The sequence below is a fragment of the Alligator mississippiensis genome, chromosome 5 (genome assembly GCF_030867095.1).
Source record: "Alligator mississippiensis isolate rAllMis1 chromosome 5, rAllMis1, whole genome shotgun sequence".
NCBI classification, from domain to species: Eukaryota; Metazoa; Chordata; order Crocodylia; family Alligatoridae; genus Alligator; species Alligator mississippiensis.
The window spans coordinates 16,758,174-16,776,749 of NC_081828.1; the positions used below are offsets into that span (position 1 = coordinate 16,758,174).

Consider the following 18,576-nt stretch of genomic DNA (forward strand, 5'->3'; position numbering starts at 1 on the left):
TGCATAAATTGAACCGATAAATAAGTGAGCAGACATCCACTTTTGATTCCGGAAGAGCAGCTACGTGGTTGCAGTGGCCCACCTGCCTGCTCAGCTGGAGCAGATGCTTGGGCCAAGACTAGTCTGCCCCCACAGCAAGCGGGGTTTGTAGGGGAGGTGCAAAGCATCCTGGGATGCTGGGGGACTGTGACTTAACTTGAATCTGGAGGGATCCAGGACAGAAGTTTAATAAACTGATTTAACCTAAATCAGTTAAGTCTGATACTACATCCATCCAGATTTATCTGACACAGTTTCAGCCATTTTGAAAGCAATTTATGTGCACTGAACTTCTGTTGTGTTACAGATTTGAACCGGTTTCCAATCACTTAATACCGGTTTATGTATAAACTGCTGTCCCTAGCCAAGCGGACAGCTGATTTGAGAAGTTACTTGAATACATGAGTGCTTGAGGGGCTGGGGCCTAAGTCTGTATCTAACTTGAAAAACCAACACCTGATTGAGTAATACTGATCTTGCCAAGTGCCTGAGAAGTGTTGATAGCACATCTTGTGTCTAAAAAAGGCTGGCCTTAACTCCCCTCCCCCCAACATCCTGTGTTTTTGTATGCAATCTCTATTGTTTAGGCAGTACACTTCTAAATGGATACAATGTGATGTTGGCTCCTTCCTTATCTGTCATACTAATGACTAAATAACTTGCCAGTGAAATATCCCTGTGGCTGGGGTCCAAGACTTTGAGGAGGACTTTGATCTCTTTTTCATCCTGGTACCCTTCATTCTCATATTCCTTATAGTTGAGAAGCCCAGAGTAAATCTGTGTCCTTGTTCCTCTTCCCAGGTGTTCACCCTAAGACAAAATGCATTTTCAAACCATGAAATGAATTGGATGTATAAATCCAGAAACACCAGAATCACCACCTAGGCTGCTACTCAAAACCCCACATCCCATTTAAATTAATAATACGTTGCTTCAAGTGTTAGCAGTCTGTTACCAAACAGAAAATAAAAAATGACAGCTCATCATTCTTTTCCCCCCTTGGTATTCTCTGTAAGGATATTCATTACACTGAGCTCATTAGGTATTAATGGGATATCACATCTACATGAATACCAAACAAATCCACTATGATATAATGTAATTAGAATGAATAAATAATGACTAATCTCTTATTTACAGTAAGATATTGATGAGATGTCTAAAGCGTTACAAAAAATGCAGGAAGCGATATTCCAGGCAGTTCATTCTTGGAGATACGAGAGAGAACAAACATTTCCTCTCTAAGAGGGGATTCTTCCAGGAAAAGCGTGCGCGCTGACAATGGTGGCTTTTTTTTTTTTTTTTTTTACACATGCATTTACAAACCATCAATACCCTAAGCCTAAAATCTTCAGTTAAAAAAACAAAACAACACACAAAATCTTGAATAAAATTTTCAAAAGCACCAAAGTGATTTACATGCCTAAATCTTAATTGCTTTCTGAAAGGCTTATGTTCCTAAGGCAGGATAAAGTACAAATCTACCCTGCTTTCTACATCACTTCTGATAACAGAACTTCAATTCCCAGAAGTTTTCTTGGAGGCTACTAGTTTACCTGTTTATCCCCCCTGCTCCCTCCTGCTGGGCATGATCTCAATTCATGTAGGCTCTGTTCCTCTAATGCATCAGGCCTTTCAAAAATACAGAAACTTTTACAAAATTAAATGAGGAGAGTATAACTCAGAAGGCATTAAGATCTCTTCCAAACACCAACATGAAGGTTGAGGTTTTCCAGGTACATCTGACAACTGCTACAAAAAGTGTGCCTCCTGACAGAAATTTGTATCTATAGGTTATGCAAAGATGTCTGTCTGTTTTCTTCTTTTTTCCCCTCCTACCCCACTTCCCTTTAGGCACAAGTATGCAGACCAACGCTGCTTGAGCTCACAGTGGGTGGCTTCATACCTCTTTGTTAAGCAAATAATGATTCAAATAAAATCTCTTGGGGCAAAAATATAACACTGTTGAGATTTCATCCTATTTCACTGGAAACAAAGGCCTCACATTTTTGTTTGGTTATATTAAATTAATGAAAGGATCAGCAAAGCAAGGTGAAAGTCATTAGCTACTTACTTGGGTAATTTCTTCTTTGAGGATTCGATGGAAACTCAGCTGACCTAGACAGTAAACTGGCTGCCATTCCTGAGCTTTCTTTGTTGCCACTAATAAGTTGGAGATTTCTGGAAAACAAGGAAGAGAGAAAGGGGTGTTTTTGTCAAAAACTTAAGTAAATAAAAGCCATTATAATTCTTTACTTCCAACAGTTCCGATAATAATGGTTTTGACTTTTTATATGTTCACTGTGAGCAAAAAAAACAACCAAAAAACCACTGGATTGTTTGGGAAGTAAATCTGACATCATGTCTGCACAACTTCTCCTATTCTACCTCCTGGTGGGGCATCCAGGAAGATAACTTTGTGCCATTTTTTTTTTAATCTGAACATCGGCCTCATTTTTCTGTACGTAACCAAGTAAGTGAAAAAAAGCTGGTGCTTACTGCATTAGGAAACATACAGGACCCAAATGAGCTCTGTAAAGTATTGTGCACGGTGCATCCTAGGGCTGCCTGGCACAGCCCTGTACCCAGCCACAGTGGGCATAGTAGGCACTCCCTCCTGTGGATGGCCAGATCCACTGGCCTATATAGGTATGAGTGAAAGAGAGCCATGTCTCCTCCTCCTCATTAGGATTGTACCCAGGGAGAACTAACAGCCTTCTTGCTCTGAGTATAATAAAAGTAACTCTGCCTCAAGGGGGGCAGAGAAAATGAAGGCTCAGGAAGCCTCCCTCTTTCCTTGTGCCTTTGGTAGCGAAAAGCCCATCAGAATCGCACAAACTCTGTCTGCAGCAGCAATTAATGTACACCAGTGTGCAGAAACCCATGGTCTGATGGCTTTAGATGCCACATTCCCATTATCAGGCATAGAACATGTGCCTCAAGGCTACCTTTTTACCTAAGATGAAACAATTCTTTTATCAGGTCTAGGCTAGACTTCATTACAAACATAAGTTACTTAACTTCTAGAAAAGGCAAAGAGGAAGAGGCAAAACAGGGAACCTGGGGGACCTCACGTTCTTCATACAGCAAAAACTCCCACCAAAGTTGAGATCAACTGACATAAGCAAATGCAACTCTAAGGTCAAGAGGAGGTGGGCTCAGCGGGCAAAGCAAGCTTCTCCTCCTACATGTTAACAGTGCTACAACTGCAGATAATTTCTTAAGTATCTGGACTTTTTAAAAATGTAATTGCTTTAATCTCTCAATGCTCCAGATAGTAATTCTTGTTACTATTTGTTTAAGAAGTGGTGCTAAGGTTGTTATTTAAGAAATATAAATTGTCTTTCATATGTATATAGAACATACTTCTCTAAACTTTTCAAAAACAAAAACGTAGCTACTGCTGCTCCGTTATTTCCCTTATTCTAAAAGGAAGCTGTTATCTGATCAACCAGACCACACCACACCACTCTTTGCTTCCTCTTTCATGTAAAGTTCAGCTACAAGCAATTTGAAGAAAAAAAAAAATCAATTTTAATAAAATGGACAGTCACAGTTCACAAAAGTTCCATTCTCCCCATTTCCAGCACAGGTGATGTTGTGGTCCTTGCTCAAAAAGTTTCTACTGACTTCCAGGTGAGTCCTGACAGAGCAATAAGAGTGGGATCAAATTTCTGTTGGGTCTCCTCTATTATTATTATTATTAACATTTGATCTGAAGAGCAAGTGATCTTTAAGTAAAAGATCATGACCTTACATCACAGGCTACACACTTCCTCTGTTCAAACAAAGGAGCACAACACTTGCAAGCATTGCTGCTGAGTGTACATGTTCTGTAGAGGTCTAGGGAAGCCCCCTATACAGTTCCTGCTTACAGTTTACAGTGTTCAGCAGTACTTCAACTCATGAATCAGCTGTGACATTTTCCATTTAAACCAACCTAATAACCCAGGTGTGCAGAGCTGCTACTTACACACAAGACAAACAGGTCTTTTTATACCTCCAATTGAAAAAGTTTGCACCAATGATACAAGCACCAATGATACTTTGAGTATTTTGTGCTGAGTTCACATAATTTTCCAAATTAAGTTATTCACAGTGTTTGGAGACTTCAACTTGTTTAAAAAAAGAAGCTTCCCCTCAGTCCAGGAATAAATAAGTTATGTTTATATTTTATGTTTTAAAACCTTTGTCAAAGTTACTTAAAATGACAATCTAAAACAATCACCACACCCTCTGGTTGTAAGAGTGCCTTCAGTTCTCCCTGTCTAAAAGAACAGAGCCTACCTCTTGGTTTCGGCTGGCAGCATCTCCTCAGTGTAAAGCTGATATTGTCTGTCTTAAGGATCTGTCCCTTCAAGTGATCCATCAGCTCTTTTAGGGATGAGAAAGACCTATTGGAGCCATGCAGAAGGCACTCATTTTTCTTCATCTCAATCTGGAAGTTTTTGTACTGGACTGAACTGTTTACCTGTAACTATTAATTAATTAAAAAAAAGGCAAAACATCAAATCACAAAGATGAAGCACTATCCCAAGGCCAAAAAGCAGATTAGGGATCAAGTCTGTGACTACCCCAATAAAGCCAAAGAAATACCAGAGACAAATTTATTGCTTGCTCCTTAGCTACAGTCCTTAGCTGGGTAGCACAAAAAGGCACTAGAATCCCAATACATTTCAGTCCCAGGCAGGAGCAGAACTGAAGCAGTAATACACAGGCATCCAGCCCAACTTATAGATCCTGCTCTTAGACAAGACATAACCTAAAATAGAATGAAGCTAATGTCCAGTGGTTCCATTAGCTCCTTTGGCATTCTGCTCCATTAATTCACTGAGTGCTAAATCTGGACCCATGCTTGAAAGCATAAATATCTAAAAGATTTTTACATCCACAAGAGGTAGTAAGATGCACCATGACAGAAGATAAACTGGTCAAGATGCTGAGTGAAAGACCCCTTGAAAGACCAGAATTTTTTAAGTTTGCCGATTACACAGTGGCCTTGGTGAAGAGTTTCAAATGTTTAAAGGCATAGGTCTTAGATCAAGTACGTACCAGTTCAGAGGAAAGATAAGGGCATAGACTGATGTCTCTGTGCTCCTGAACACCTTTACAATCTCTGTACTCTTCTGAGTCCCAAGTTCTCCAAGACAAACCCCACTTTGCATTTCAGTGACTCACTTTCCCTATCTCTACCCACTTTTGGCATATAAATTAAGCTCTCTAAATGAAAACTTATATTCATGTTAAATGTCTGCTAGTACCATATGTCATCAACGCCTTTCCTCCCCATTTGACTGCCATACCTCAAATGTGCCTTCTTGCCTCACTGGACTCTTGCTAGCAATGTTATACTTTGTCTGAGCCATTTGCATAATTTGATTCCTATGTAAACAGCTTAAGCACTTGGTCCCGAACCAAAGTCCAAGTAGAAAGCTTCCACTGACTTAATAGACTTTGGATCAGACGTTTTGCCTTCGAGCTGCAACTGTTCTGTTTTCCTACGTCCGTGTGTTTACTCTCCAGTGTCCCTACCTCTCTTACCTCATGATTTTTGCTATTTCTTACACTAAGGGCACAGCCCTGAAGCCTTCCTTGCTCAGACAAAACTCATTTGAAGATAAACCCTGCATGAAAGTGCCTTGAATACACATCTGTTTTCCCAGCTCCCTTCCCTTATATTGCACTTCATTATTTTACATGAAGGAAGCTCTATGCCACTTGCCATAATGGCTGAAATCTTTGAGAGCTTTTGGAAAGTACCTTGTTTTAGTGCTGTTAAGTGCCCTTCCCTACACTCCTGTTTTTCATACGGTCCTTATTGTCACAGCATCAATCTGTCATTCAACCCTGCATATATTACTGTGTTCTTCTCCAGTTAATTCTGACAACCCTGAGCCAATTTGCTCCCACACACTCCTGCAACTGCCACTAAAGTAGTGGAAGTGGTAGAGCAATGCTGGGGCCCAGTTCTGTAAGCCAAGGCCTGTTCCTTCCATCAGACAGGAACACAGGACCTGATGGGACTTCCTGGGTCATTGAGTTCAATCCCCTGACAGGAAAAGCTATTTAAGCCAAAAGACAATATTGGCAAAAGAACAAACATATAAACTGGCTAAGAATGAATTTAGGCTGAAAGCTAGAAACCTTCTAATTACCCAAGGATTGAGGATCTAGTGCAGCTTTATAACACGAGCTGCAGAAGCAAGCAGCCTAATGAGACATAACATGGAGTTAAATTATATTCTAGTTAATAATGTGATCTCTGTAATGAACACCATTCATTACCCGGGGAGACTGAACCTGTAAGCAGCAAGTTGTTATTTCTACAGGGACCTACTAATAGAGGGAAGAGGAACATGTTCTAGACTAGCATGGATTATGGAAATTATATAATCTGTATGACTCAGACATTGTGAACTCAGCTAAAAACATCATTGAGTGATATACGTTCCAATATACCTCTGAGGTTTCAGAACACGTCACTGTCATGAGGATGTGATTGAAGTTGGTACAACTCCATCTCAGCACGTACATTCCTTCCTCATTCCCCTCTAGTCTCAATTTGTTGGTGGCGTACTCGGTGCTGAAACAATTAATATGTGAATGAAGATACAGAACAAACGAGCAGTAGCATTCAACTCTATTTTAACTGTTCCCCCCTCCCCACGAGAAGAGGGCTGCCTATAGAACAAGAGTGTTCAACTGCAATATCCAGACAGCTCTATTATTAGTAAAGCATGTTTTATACTGTGTGCATTATATGCATACTTTGTTTAGCAAAACAAAAATAGATGGAGACAAACATCTGGTAAATTTGAGGGGTGGGGGGGATGGGCAGGGACTGCTTCCAGGACTGCATGTCATGCCTTTGTCACATCTTTAAAACTTCTAAGAATTCAGCCCGTTTTCAACGACAGTCATTATTTCCTTAAGTTGCAGCAGTCCATCATGACACACATACTGCACTCGCAGTCATGTCACTTGCAGACAAATTGTTTTATGCACAGTGGACAGATCCAGAAAAGGAGGAAAGCAACCAAGCAAAAAGTGAAACAAAGGAAAAGTGTGTTTACTTTTTAATTTAAAAAGGAAAATGCCACTTAGCACATGCATCCAAGGATCTCATGACCAGGAAAGGCACAGTTCAGCTTTGGTTAAGTGACTCCCAATCTTTCAAGTCTCTAGTACAAACTCTGTAAAAGGTCTTCACAAACATTACTGAATTAAGCCTCAACCTACTCCTGTAAGATAACTGAATGTTGTGGTTTTATTGACGAGCAAGCTGATGCGCACTGAATCACTGCTGAGATTCCCATGTTGGGCTGGCCCAAAAGGAGGAAGAATTCAGGAAGAAGTGGTTAGTTTGAGACAGGAAACCAGAATTCTTTATTCTATGTTCACTATAAAACAACTAATATTATGTAAAATAGCACAAGAGAATTGAACTGCAGCCTATGTAAGGAAATGTTGTTTATGTTTTACTTGTAACAGCCTGCAGATTTATGGAATCAAAATGTTTTCCATCTTTAGAGTTGTGGCTCATGGAAGACAGGTACTAAAGGCAGGATTCGTAAAACACATGGTATTGAACTACTTCTGTTCCCCTTGAAATTACTTGGGATTTTGCCACTTTCACCACTGGCTTCAGTGAGGACAGAGTTAGACAGATGGTGAGTGCTTTTGAAAACCCCATCCTACTTATCAAGCTTTGTACACTGTTTTTGGTGATCGGTTTTTTTAGGAAAATTGTCTCCAACATCCTCCACTCCCTCCATAAACACCTGGGGAAAATTTAGTTTGGAAATTTAAAAACAAAACATTTGCCATCAGTCCCGTTTACAACAGAGTAACTCCCCTTGCCACCTTTGGCCTGCAAGAATCTGTTTGTTTGGAATCCTTCTAAATTTCTCAGATTTTTTTTCAATGAATTCACGGAATGTGTATGGAACTGAAGGAAGAAAACATTATAAAAAATAAATGGTATTTGACAAACCAAATGGGGCCATGGCATCCACTTTTTATGTTGTGCACTATCAAAGGTGGAGCAACATCAGTGCAGAGATAGTGGTGGGCATCTGCTGTAAGTCTGAAGTATCCATCTATCAATGACGCAAATGACAAGGCCTCCGCATGTGAAGAGAGTTTTAATTCCTTGAAAAAAAGATAATTCAGTCAAGAATTACTGTGATTAGAAAATGAAGGATGGTGTTGAATACAGGAACTCATGTGCATTAGGATTTCTTTACAGGATTGAATAACGTTGTTGCCCAGTACATATGGCTGAAACAAAACATTTGGAATGGCCCTAAATATCACCCTGTACTGCCCAGTAACTGTCCAGCAAAGACTATTCTGCTGTAGGCCAAGCCACGCTACACCCTAGTCTTGCAATGCAATCCGGTAGTCCAGACTCTTGACACCCATGTAGAGTTCCACAAATTCCTCAGCAGTGGGGTGATGCCCCCTGAGATTCAGGCCCATACATGTTTTGGTAGTTTCTGTAATGGGAGCATCTGGAGGCAGAAACAAGCTTATGCCTGCATTTAATGATACTCTTCTTCATCCCCTACCTGATCCTTCCTTCTCTGTTTGTCTGTTTCTCTTCTCTCCAGCCCTATTGCTCTCTCTCCCTCTTGCTGCTTTTGTCTCTCCAGCATACACCAAATTGAGGTGTGGTGGGATTCTTCCCATATAGTGACTGCTTTGGGGCTCAAGGAAGAATGGAAGGATGACAAACGTGGAGTGGTGAGGGACATATTGCTACTATTCAAGAGGCACATACACTATGTGGTACCCTTAAATGTCCATTAGAAGAATGACAAAAGGAACAGACAGTACTAATGGCACCGTTGCTGCCCCACAAAAATGCGTCTATTTCCTTCCACCGGAAGGGAACTTACCCAGGCAAAGCTCTTACCATCCTTTTGTTGTCCTGCTTGTTAATGTTGACTGTGGACTCCTTTATGACAACATGTGTGATTTCTGGAAAGTATGAAAAATTGTTCCACTCCTCTTGGATTTTGGTTTTTAATTCATCCTTTTTGTTTTTGCCATCCAATTTCTTCCTCTTTAGTTTATGCTTCTCTTTGTCAGTCTGTTGAATCTGCAAACAAGGGGTACAGATAATAAACATCGGCTTTTTGGTGATGGAAGTAGAGGTTTGCACCAGGAGTTCTGCAGCACTTAGCAGCTCTCAGCCATTTAAAAAAATCACTCACATCTTCTCTTTATCCTTACTTGTGAGCCCAACATTTTCTTTATAAAGCCCAAGGTTGAGAGCAACACATTCATACATTCTGGGCTTGCTTTTGCCACCAATTCACTGTGCAACCTGACAAGTCCATTAACCTTTCTTTCTGTTCCTCCATCTATATGAAAGGGTAATGTTACTTCTATACTGTTCATAAAGTTGATCTACTAAGGCTTACAAATCATATGTCTCATTGATGTTAAACATAAGCCCTTAGAAAACCAACATCATCTTTTCAATCAACACAAAGAGGAGCTGGGTGTCTACATTTTCTTGGATCTCCTTCTCAAATATCCATTCTCATTTTCTAATTTCAAAGAGGCTGCTTGCTCCAGAAGGTCATAAGAACAATCCTTAATTACAGTTCTTTCTACCACATGGAAGTTTGAAATAAAAGTCCTATATTCAGCTCTAAAGCAGGGCATGGAGGGAAGCAAACAAAAGTAAAATGGTATGTAAAGGTAGCAAGAACAGCAGAAGAGGAGGGAGTGGGTGAAACATACAGCTCCTGAGCAGCTCCCTGCCCAACACTGCTCCAACCCCTAATGGAAGCCATGGGTCCCTTCCACAGAAACTCTGCATGCATAGAAGTGGATGCTGGGAATAAGATAATGCAGCCAATCTGGCCTACACATCACACTCAGCTCAGCTCCCACAGACATCCATTCATCTAGCTACATACGTACTGCAGCATGAGGGTTTGCAGGCAAGAGAGCCACTGGGTGAATGACCAACCAGCCTTGCAGAGTCTGTCTGCAGAGGCACACAATCTTGGAAGGAGAACAGGATGCTGAACAATTAGCAGCATCTAAAAACACTTGTCCCACACTAAAATGCATGAGACAGGCCATTACTAAGTGTAGATCCCAATGCAATTTTAGATGCATGTCCATTTTCCGCCCTGCAGAAGCCCTGAGACAAGAATTCGGATGCCATTTTTCTGATTAACATTCTTAAAACTTGCATATTTCAGTAGTTTAAGTTATAAACATGTAAGACAGGATGTTAGAGGAGCAGACGGGAGTGCGCTAATGAATTTTCATCTATTTACACTCCTCAAGTGAGGCCCTTATAACTACTAGGAGAGAATTTGTCACACTTGCAGATCCCATTCCCTATCATCCGTGGTTTTGAGCATGCACATTTTTCATTGTTCATTATTGTTATTGTCGTTATTATGATTCATATTGATTTAGTTCCTATTATGTGCCAGGTTCTCTTCACACCTGGAAAACAAGGCCCAAAAGGCAAACTTCAGGTCAGCCCTGTCATGGCTGCTTTGTCTCCCACAGTCCTTTTTTGTACTCAGGTTTATCATGAAAATATTTGGTGTTGTTCTACGTGCAGTCAAGTGACTGAGCAAGGTGGCCTTATCTATGAACACAAAACTGAGAACAAGGATTTTTAAATACAGCTGGTGTTAATCTGAAAATTCAGTTTCTACTTTTGCTTGTGTGCACTAATCTCCCTAAGAAGCATTAACAAACTCTGACATCAGGATAAAGCAAATGTTTAGGATCATTCAGTACAATGCAAGAGCCTCCAGTAAAATTAACTCTATGTAAAGTTAGAGGAAGACTTTACTGCCCATCCTATACATGCTCATCAGTGTTAGTTATTTGAACAGATGCAGATATTCAATACAAATCATGTATTTTAAACCTGAAGGGAAATATTTGGCTTGGATGATTCGGGGTAGATAATAAACAGCCACAGTGACTGGCACTCAGACAAGCAAAGGACTAGTACCGGCCAATCCTGGGCATTGTACAGGCTTCGTGTCAGTTCTCTTGCATTTCTGCCAAGAAACTTCATTTCTGACCTGCACATCCTTGCCAAATAACCTCAGCTTACCCAAAATCTACTAACTGCTTAAACCATGAGACAGTTGTTTTCACAACTCAGAAAAATGTCTGCAGTTTCCACACTGATGATCTAAGTACGTTTTGACCAGAGCTTTTTCTATAGATAAAGGCAAGTGCTTTAGCATGGTTGTCTTTTACAAGGAATAAGTGACTAAATCTTATTAACTGTTGGTCATGAACTTTAAAAACTTGGTTATAACAAGATCAGAGTACAAAGATGAAACTTCAGTTAAAAAATTGATATTTACAAAATTAGTAAGTTTCTAATATCCTTGTAAGAGAGACCTTATGCTGAAATGAGTTTTATCGGTAAACGGACACTCACATTTGGCTTGAGCCTCCACTGTATTCCATTGTTCCCTGTCACCATCACTTCATACTGTGGAACGTTCTCATTTTCTCCAAAATTAAATCTGTTTTTCTCATTCTCTGATGAAATCAGCAATGAAGAAGTCTCAAAAACTTCTGCTCCAAAATGTTTTGTTAAAGTTTCCATTGTCGATAAGTATTTAACCTTCAGGTCATGTGGAGACACGCTGCTATCACAAATGGTTTTATTGTTAAATTCCTTAAGGAACTCCTTGAAAACATTGTTTATCCGAATTCTGGTTAAGATATTCCTCTGTCTGATACTCTTGTTCAAAGTTTCAGGAATATAACGCTTGTAACTGGAAAAAACAATGGAACATAAACATCGCTGCCTCCTTAATTTTCAGTTTTCTAAAATATAATTCACTTCCAATAAAAGTAATTTATCAAAACAGATGCAGAACTTCACAGTGCACAGAGAAAGAGTTTCTGATACTTGATGGAGAGAACAAAAATCACTAATCTTATCTGAAAACTTCATCTGTGATGCACTGAGATATAAATGGCTAATTTAACTCTTTAGGGTATACAGTATAATATTTTAAAGGTAATAAATTGTAGGTAACAATATGCTGCACTTTTTTCATTAATTAGGCAAAAATTGTTTTAACTGGAAACTTAATTACCAATAAAATCAAAAGGACATGTAAGTGCTTGCCACTTCTGCTTATTGCACCTCCTTTGGTGCCTCAAATATGGACTCAAACTTTTGAAAATGTTGACTTTAGTCCTTCATATAGTCTTCAAAGAATGTATATGTTAATTGGTCAATAAATTTACCACCCTAAAAAGGTACAGTATTATAGTCATGTGAATTTAATTTCATGTTCTGAGAGACAAAAACCACCCCCTGCCATGTAACTGACATCAAGAGAGTGAGTACAAAAGCCTAACTATACTTCATGTTGCTAAAAGAAATTTGGAAGTTGTGGGTTTTTAAATTTACCCCTTGAAAACCTAGTAGATGCAGCTGCTAATAAAGCTACCACTTCTAAATCAATTTCTGTAGTAAAATGACATGCTAAATAAAGTTTGACAATTTCATCAATAGCCAGGACTCTGTGGATGTCACTTGTTTTTGTTGTATGTGATACCTGCACTTATTTTGGTTAGGAGCAGGTAACCTAACACAACAGCATCTTCCTATTGTATCCCTACCCCAAAAGGGGTAATTTATTAGCAGGCGTAATAGCAGGATTTATATACTCTGCAGGGTTACTTCAAGAGGGCAACACACTTTAACAGGTATAACATTTCTTCCAGTGGAGAGAAGCAGTGTCCACACACTGCGTGCAAAGCTACTGCAACCTACCTGATATCCTTGGGAAGATCTGGCAGCTTCGTGTTTTTGTTGATGGCAAAGTGAGAGATTGCAAGGACAGCCATTCCCAGACATTCATTTTCGATTTCATGAATTTCCTGATCATTTTTAGGGTCTCGAACTGGGGCCAGGCCCTTCACCAAATCATGCTGTCCCTAAATGCAAAGTAAAGAAAAGACACCAGCTTTAATAACATTTGCAATAGCTTGTCTCTTATTTGCCAGCATGGCCTCAAGACTGCAAACCTTACATTGCCTATCAGCAGAAACTTCTAAAGCAGAAAGTCATGAAAAGCTGGGGAGAAATGACAGTGGATCAGTGCTGTCTCCTAGACAAAGGGCACACCTAAATGTTCATTAATGCACTTTTGCTACTGTGCATTAAATTTAGTAACTCTAACGAGAAATACTAAATAAACGTGTATTAGTCTGCCCTAATGCGCAGCAGCAAAAGTGCACACTTTTTAGTGATGCTTAATGCACAGGAGCCTATAGTTTTTGACATGACAGTCCAATGTGCAGTAAAATAGGCTCCTGTGCATTAAAGCCACATTACAAACCCCACTTTGAAAATTCCTGTTCAGGGCACAGCAACCAAGAACTGTGCCTGACAATTCACACTTCTAAAAATGAGTTTTTGTAGCACAGGCAGGACCATAAAGAATTGGTTAATAAAGCCCCAACTTTTGATTACAGACATCAATGCTCTACCCAAGCCCCACTGTCACCTTTAAGAGTCAGTATGATCACAAGGGGTCTACTTGTGTGGACCTTGTTTGTAGAACTGGGGCCATATAGCTGATTCATACTCATCAGTGCAGCCTTCCAAAGAACCCTCTTTTCCAGCATTGCTTAAAAAACCTTGTCTTTGTTAATAAGCATTTATGGAATCAACAAGATACTCACTTTTCAATAAAGTGATCTTTACAGTTCATATTAAATCTCCCTGACCCTAATGTTCCTGTTCATAATACTTTGTCCTTGGATTACATCTTAAAGGTTAGATTTTCAGAGTAGCAGTTTTGCCCTCTATTTGTTCTGTGAGTGACTTATTTCTTGTCTAGTACTGGAGTTGAGATTTTTACATACTCTTTTTTCTGAATGCCACTCAAAAGTGGTACTTTTGGAAGCATTCTCTCAAAGTTCATGACAATGACTAATCATTTTCTTTCTCTCTTTTGCTGTGACACACGCAATAATGCACTATTAAAAAGTCTAACAGTGATCAGGTACGAAGCATGCTTTCAAGTAGTAATTATGCTAAGTATACTGATACAGATGTATGACCCAGATGCTTTATACAGTAATGTTGGGTAATCTCCCTTAATATTAAATCACCCAACATCTTTTATGCAAGTCTCCTTCATTCCTTTAAATGTAACTGGTTCCACCCAACACTTGCTCAGCTGTAGTAACTGTTACATTTTCTTTATTGTGGCTTTCACAACAAACCAAGGCATTTTCACCCTGGCAGCTCTCTTCACAGCAATCTCCTTTCTAAAACGGAATGGACTTTGCAGGTCAAGTTTCTGCCTGAAAATTATGTAGCAACTGAAATCACAATTAATGCAAAAGAGCATTTGAGTTGAAAAAAAAAATAAAAAAAAAATCAGTAAATAAACATGCTTCCGGCTGCTTCTCCTCCTCCCCCATTTCTTTGCTCTGTTCACTTCAGAGCATTCTACCAATTGAAAGGCACCTTTTAAACAGTTTATTTCCTGGTTTCTTCTGTATAGTCAGCCAGCGTCGGGGGGGGGGGGGGATCTTTTAGGGTGGGGGGTGTAGGTTGTAACATCTTTTGTGTTCCTCAAAGAGTACAGACTCTGTGAAGCAGGGACCCCACCTTCCAACAAAGTTTTATACTGTAGATGTGGTCACGATGTGTTTTCTATCCAGCTTTAATTTGAATGTGGGCCCTACCACATATTCAAATTAAAGCTGGATAGAAACTAGCTATAGAGATGTTACACATTTTCAAGCACTAACATTATAGCTGGACAGTCATTTTTATCGTGTGATAATTACTTTGTATTTGTGGCCAATCTTTATTTTTGCACGTGGCCAGTCTAAATTTATTCTGTGATTAATCAGTCAGCTGCATAACATATGTAGTGTATAGCAGGGGCCTTAGTTATATTTTACAAGGACTCAGACTAAACGTTAAACTGCACAATTTCTATAATAGTACACAAGCATGCCAAGTTACTCTTCAAGTTAGTCTGCTGTTATTAATCAGCTAGGGAACTGCAGGGGTTGTAAACATTCAGACTGTAGAATGGGTACCCAAAAGAAAAGGTTCAAGATCTGTGGTGTGGGACATTTAAAGCCAGACTAGACATATTACTATAAAACATACTGCGAAAAGAACCATTCCCTACTGAGAGGAGACTAAACAAATCTCTCTACATATCGTCTTCTATGGGCAAATTATTTTCTGTACAAGAATAAGCTGTGCAATAAACACAGCATGGAATTTTCCACCAGACTGTTCCACACCAAACGAACGCATCTGAACAGAAAGGGATCAGAATAAAATTTATATAAAACGTCTCAGCAATGTTTATTCTGTTTTAACAATATTTATGGACTCATATGACCATTCCAGCCCAGGAGAAATGCCTTGGGGCTCTTATGTACATCCCTTACCTGGGCAAAAAGGTATTCTAGTGAGTATCCATCAAGTATTGGGCTTCCATCTGGCAAAATTTTCTTCTCATAAGCACTCTTTGATTTCTTTGGTGTATGTCTACAGACTGATGGCTCATTTTCACTTGTTCCATGCCAGTTGGTAAAATAAAACCTTGAGAAAGAGAGTAATACACTTTAAAGTTATTGAGAAGAGCTATGTTTATTTTGGATGCATGTTTTTAACTATTCAAATAAAATGGTGGCTATGAATAAATAAACCATCTTTCTACTCTGGGCTTTAAAAGTATATTGGTCCAACATCCTGGATTGAAAGGACCAGTGAAAAAATTACATTTTAGGAGTTGAGATTTTCATGTTGTTCACAACTTATGCCTTGTTTGTAAAGGTTACCCATTATCATTTAACATTCTGCCTTTTCCTAGTTGCCTACCAAATAAACACACACTAATTCTAAGGTACCTGTGCTTGCCACTGTCATGACCCAAAGGTCTGATTTTTTTGTGTGCGCTTCGGCACTAAGAATTATCCCCGTGGGTTTACGGCTTCATTGCACAGAGGAGTTCTGCTGCACAGAGAACCCACGTGCAAAGGAGTGTTCCTGCCACTTTGCAGTGGTCTTTGCAGGGTGCATTTCCTTTGCAACACAGAAATGCACGGTGCAAAGAGTTCCCGCTCGTCGTATGCAAATTCGTGCCCCGCAACTGGCTAATTCTAAATTATTCACACGTGGCGGCTAGCGATTGGCCTGCTAGCCGTATAAGAGGCTTGAGCAGTTTCCGCCCAAGCCGAAGAGGACTCCGCATCCATCTCGTGGGGACTCTGGGTGTGCGCGGCAGGGTAATAGAAACCCTGCGTGTCGCTCAGAGGAGTTTGGCGGCCTGATCCACCGCCCACCTCTTCCCGTCTTCGAACGGAGCCTACTATAAGACGTATCGACAAGTTTTATGCGCGCTTGTCCTGGACATCCGGAGTTCTGTCTGCGTGGAGTCTAGCAAACTCCACGTGATTGTTCGTGTTTTCTGTTGTAACCGCAACTCAAGCAAGTTTTCGGCCTGCACCGCGACCATCTCGGTGTAAGTAAACAATCTTAAAATCAACCGTTACGTGTCTGTGCCTAATTCTAGCTCGGCGCCCGCCCTCTCCGACCCGGCCTGCCCGGGCTGCCGGCCACAGCCCGCGTGCAGAGCGACGAAAAGTGCCCAGGGCCCGACCCAGCCCGCACAGCCACAATCTCAGGAAGTTTTTTTGATCTAGAACCAGTGATGTGATATCTTGCCAGTAAAATAGGTTGTGACTCACACAGATTTAGACAGACAAGGTTAAAAAAGACTGCCAGGCTGTTACAGATATCTGTGCAACATGAAGTCCAGCATTCATCGTTAGCATTGTTTCTTAGTCTTCTTGTTTGAGCTAACACCAATCCTGTTCTTCATATGGTATCTTGAAATTCCAGCTTTCGTTGAATGATAGAAAATTAGGATTGGAAGGGGACCTCTGGAGGCCATCTAGTCCAACCCCCTGCTCAAGCCAGGACCATCCCTAACTAGATCATCCCAGTCAAGGCTTTGTCTAGCCAGGTCTTAAAAACCTCCAACGATGGAGATTCCTCAACCCCTCTGGGAGTAACCTGTTCCAGTGCTTTACTACTGTCCTTGTGAGAGATCTTTTCCTAATATCTAATCTAAGCTTTCCTTGCTGCAACTTGAGCCCATTGCTCCTTGTTCTGTTGTCTGCTCCCACTGAGAACAGTCCAGCTCCATCGTCTTTGTAACCACCTCTCAGTTAACTAAAGGCTGCTACTAAATCCCCCCCTCAGTCTTCTCTTCCGCAGACTAAATTAAGGCCAATTCCCACAACCGCTCCTCATAAATCATGTGCCCCAGCTTCCTAACCATTCTCGATGTCCTCCATTGGACTCTCTCCTATTTGTCCAAATCCTTTTTGTAGTACACAGTCCTCTAGATGTGGCCTCACCAGTGCTGAATAGAGAAGAAGAATCACTTCCCTTGATCTGCTGGCAACAAACACTCCTATTAATGCAACCCAGAATGCTGTTAGCCTTCTCCACAATAAGGGCACATTGTTGGCTCATATCCAGATTAGTGTCCACTGTCACCCCCAGGTCCTTTTGTGCAGGGCTGCTGCTTAGACAGTTGGTCCCCAGCCTGTACTAGTTCATGGGCTTGTTCCATCCTAAGTGCAGGACTTTGCACTTGTCCCTATTGAACTTCTGAACCTTTGGTCCAATTCTCTAATTTGTCAAGGTCTCTCTGAATCCTAGCTTTACCCTCCAGCATATCTACTACCTCCCCAGCTTGGTATCATCTGCAGACTTGCTGCTTCTTCATTTTCTCATGTCCTGTTGAATAAGCTTTAGTTCAAGCGCCCTCACTGCCATTTTGAAGCACAAGGATGCCGATACACAAGACGCTGTGCCGCTTTAAATGGTGCAGCTCCAAGAGTGCTGTGTCCTGTCCCCCCCCCTCCAAGCACGTGTAAAAGTACCCCTACAGAATAACAAGGATAATCAGTCAAAACCCCACGGCTGTTATAAGAGCAAGTTATGCCTAACCAAATTAATTGATTTCTGTAATAAAGTAAGTATCTTTGTAGATGGGGGTTGGGGGGAAGGGAGGAAGAAGCAGGGAATGTGATGTATCTTGTCTATCACACTGTTTTAGTAAACTAAGAAAATACAGGCTAGATTAAACTAAGTGGATGATAACTAGTTGGATAATCATGCTCACAGAGCAGTTATCCATAGCTCAATGGGAGGAGGTATCAAGTGGATCCAGCACTCTTAAGTACCCTCAGTAGTGGATTTGGGAATGGATTTGAACACCTAATTTTGCAAATCTGCCCATGATAACCAAGATGGGTGAGGTAGCACACACTTCAGAGGACAGGATGATGATTTAAAGTAGCCTGATAAATCAAAAAACAGTTGTAAATAAATAAATAGGAAGAATTTCAGAAAAGGAAAATACACAGGAACAACTAGACACAAATGTGAAGTGAAGTACTGAAGAAAACTCTCTGGGAGCTATGATGGTCTGAATAACTTAACACTATCCTGAAAAAAAG

General features: G+C 40.5%; 1 protein-coding gene across 2 annotated transcripts in view; it reads right to left on the reverse strand.

Annotated features, from left to right (window-relative positions):
• The window catches only part of JAK1 (Janus kinase 1), a 99,251-nt gene that overhangs the window by 13,558 nt on the left and 67,117 nt on the right, over window positions 1-18,576 (reverse strand). For both annotated transcript variants that reach the window (XM_019489121.2, XM_006272602.4), the window contains 9 exons: window positions 15,490-15,643; window positions 12,836-12,999; window positions 11,480-11,822; window positions 8,957-9,142; window positions 8,033-8,190; window positions 6,499-6,622; window positions 4,327-4,516; window positions 2,114-2,220; window positions 703-849 (listed from right to left, as the gene is read on the reverse strand). In XM_019489121.2, coding sequence (XP_019344666.1) covers window positions 703-849; window positions 2,114-2,220; window positions 4,327-4,516; window positions 6,499-6,622; window positions 8,033-8,190; window positions 8,957-9,142; window positions 11,480-11,822; window positions 12,836-12,999; window positions 15,490-15,643 — 1,573 coding nt within the window. The remainder of the gene's footprint in view (window positions 1-702; window positions 850-2,113; window positions 2,221-4,326; window positions 4,517-6,498; window positions 6,623-8,032; window positions 8,191-8,956; window positions 9,143-11,479; window positions 11,823-12,835; window positions 13,000-15,489; window positions 15,644-18,576) is intronic.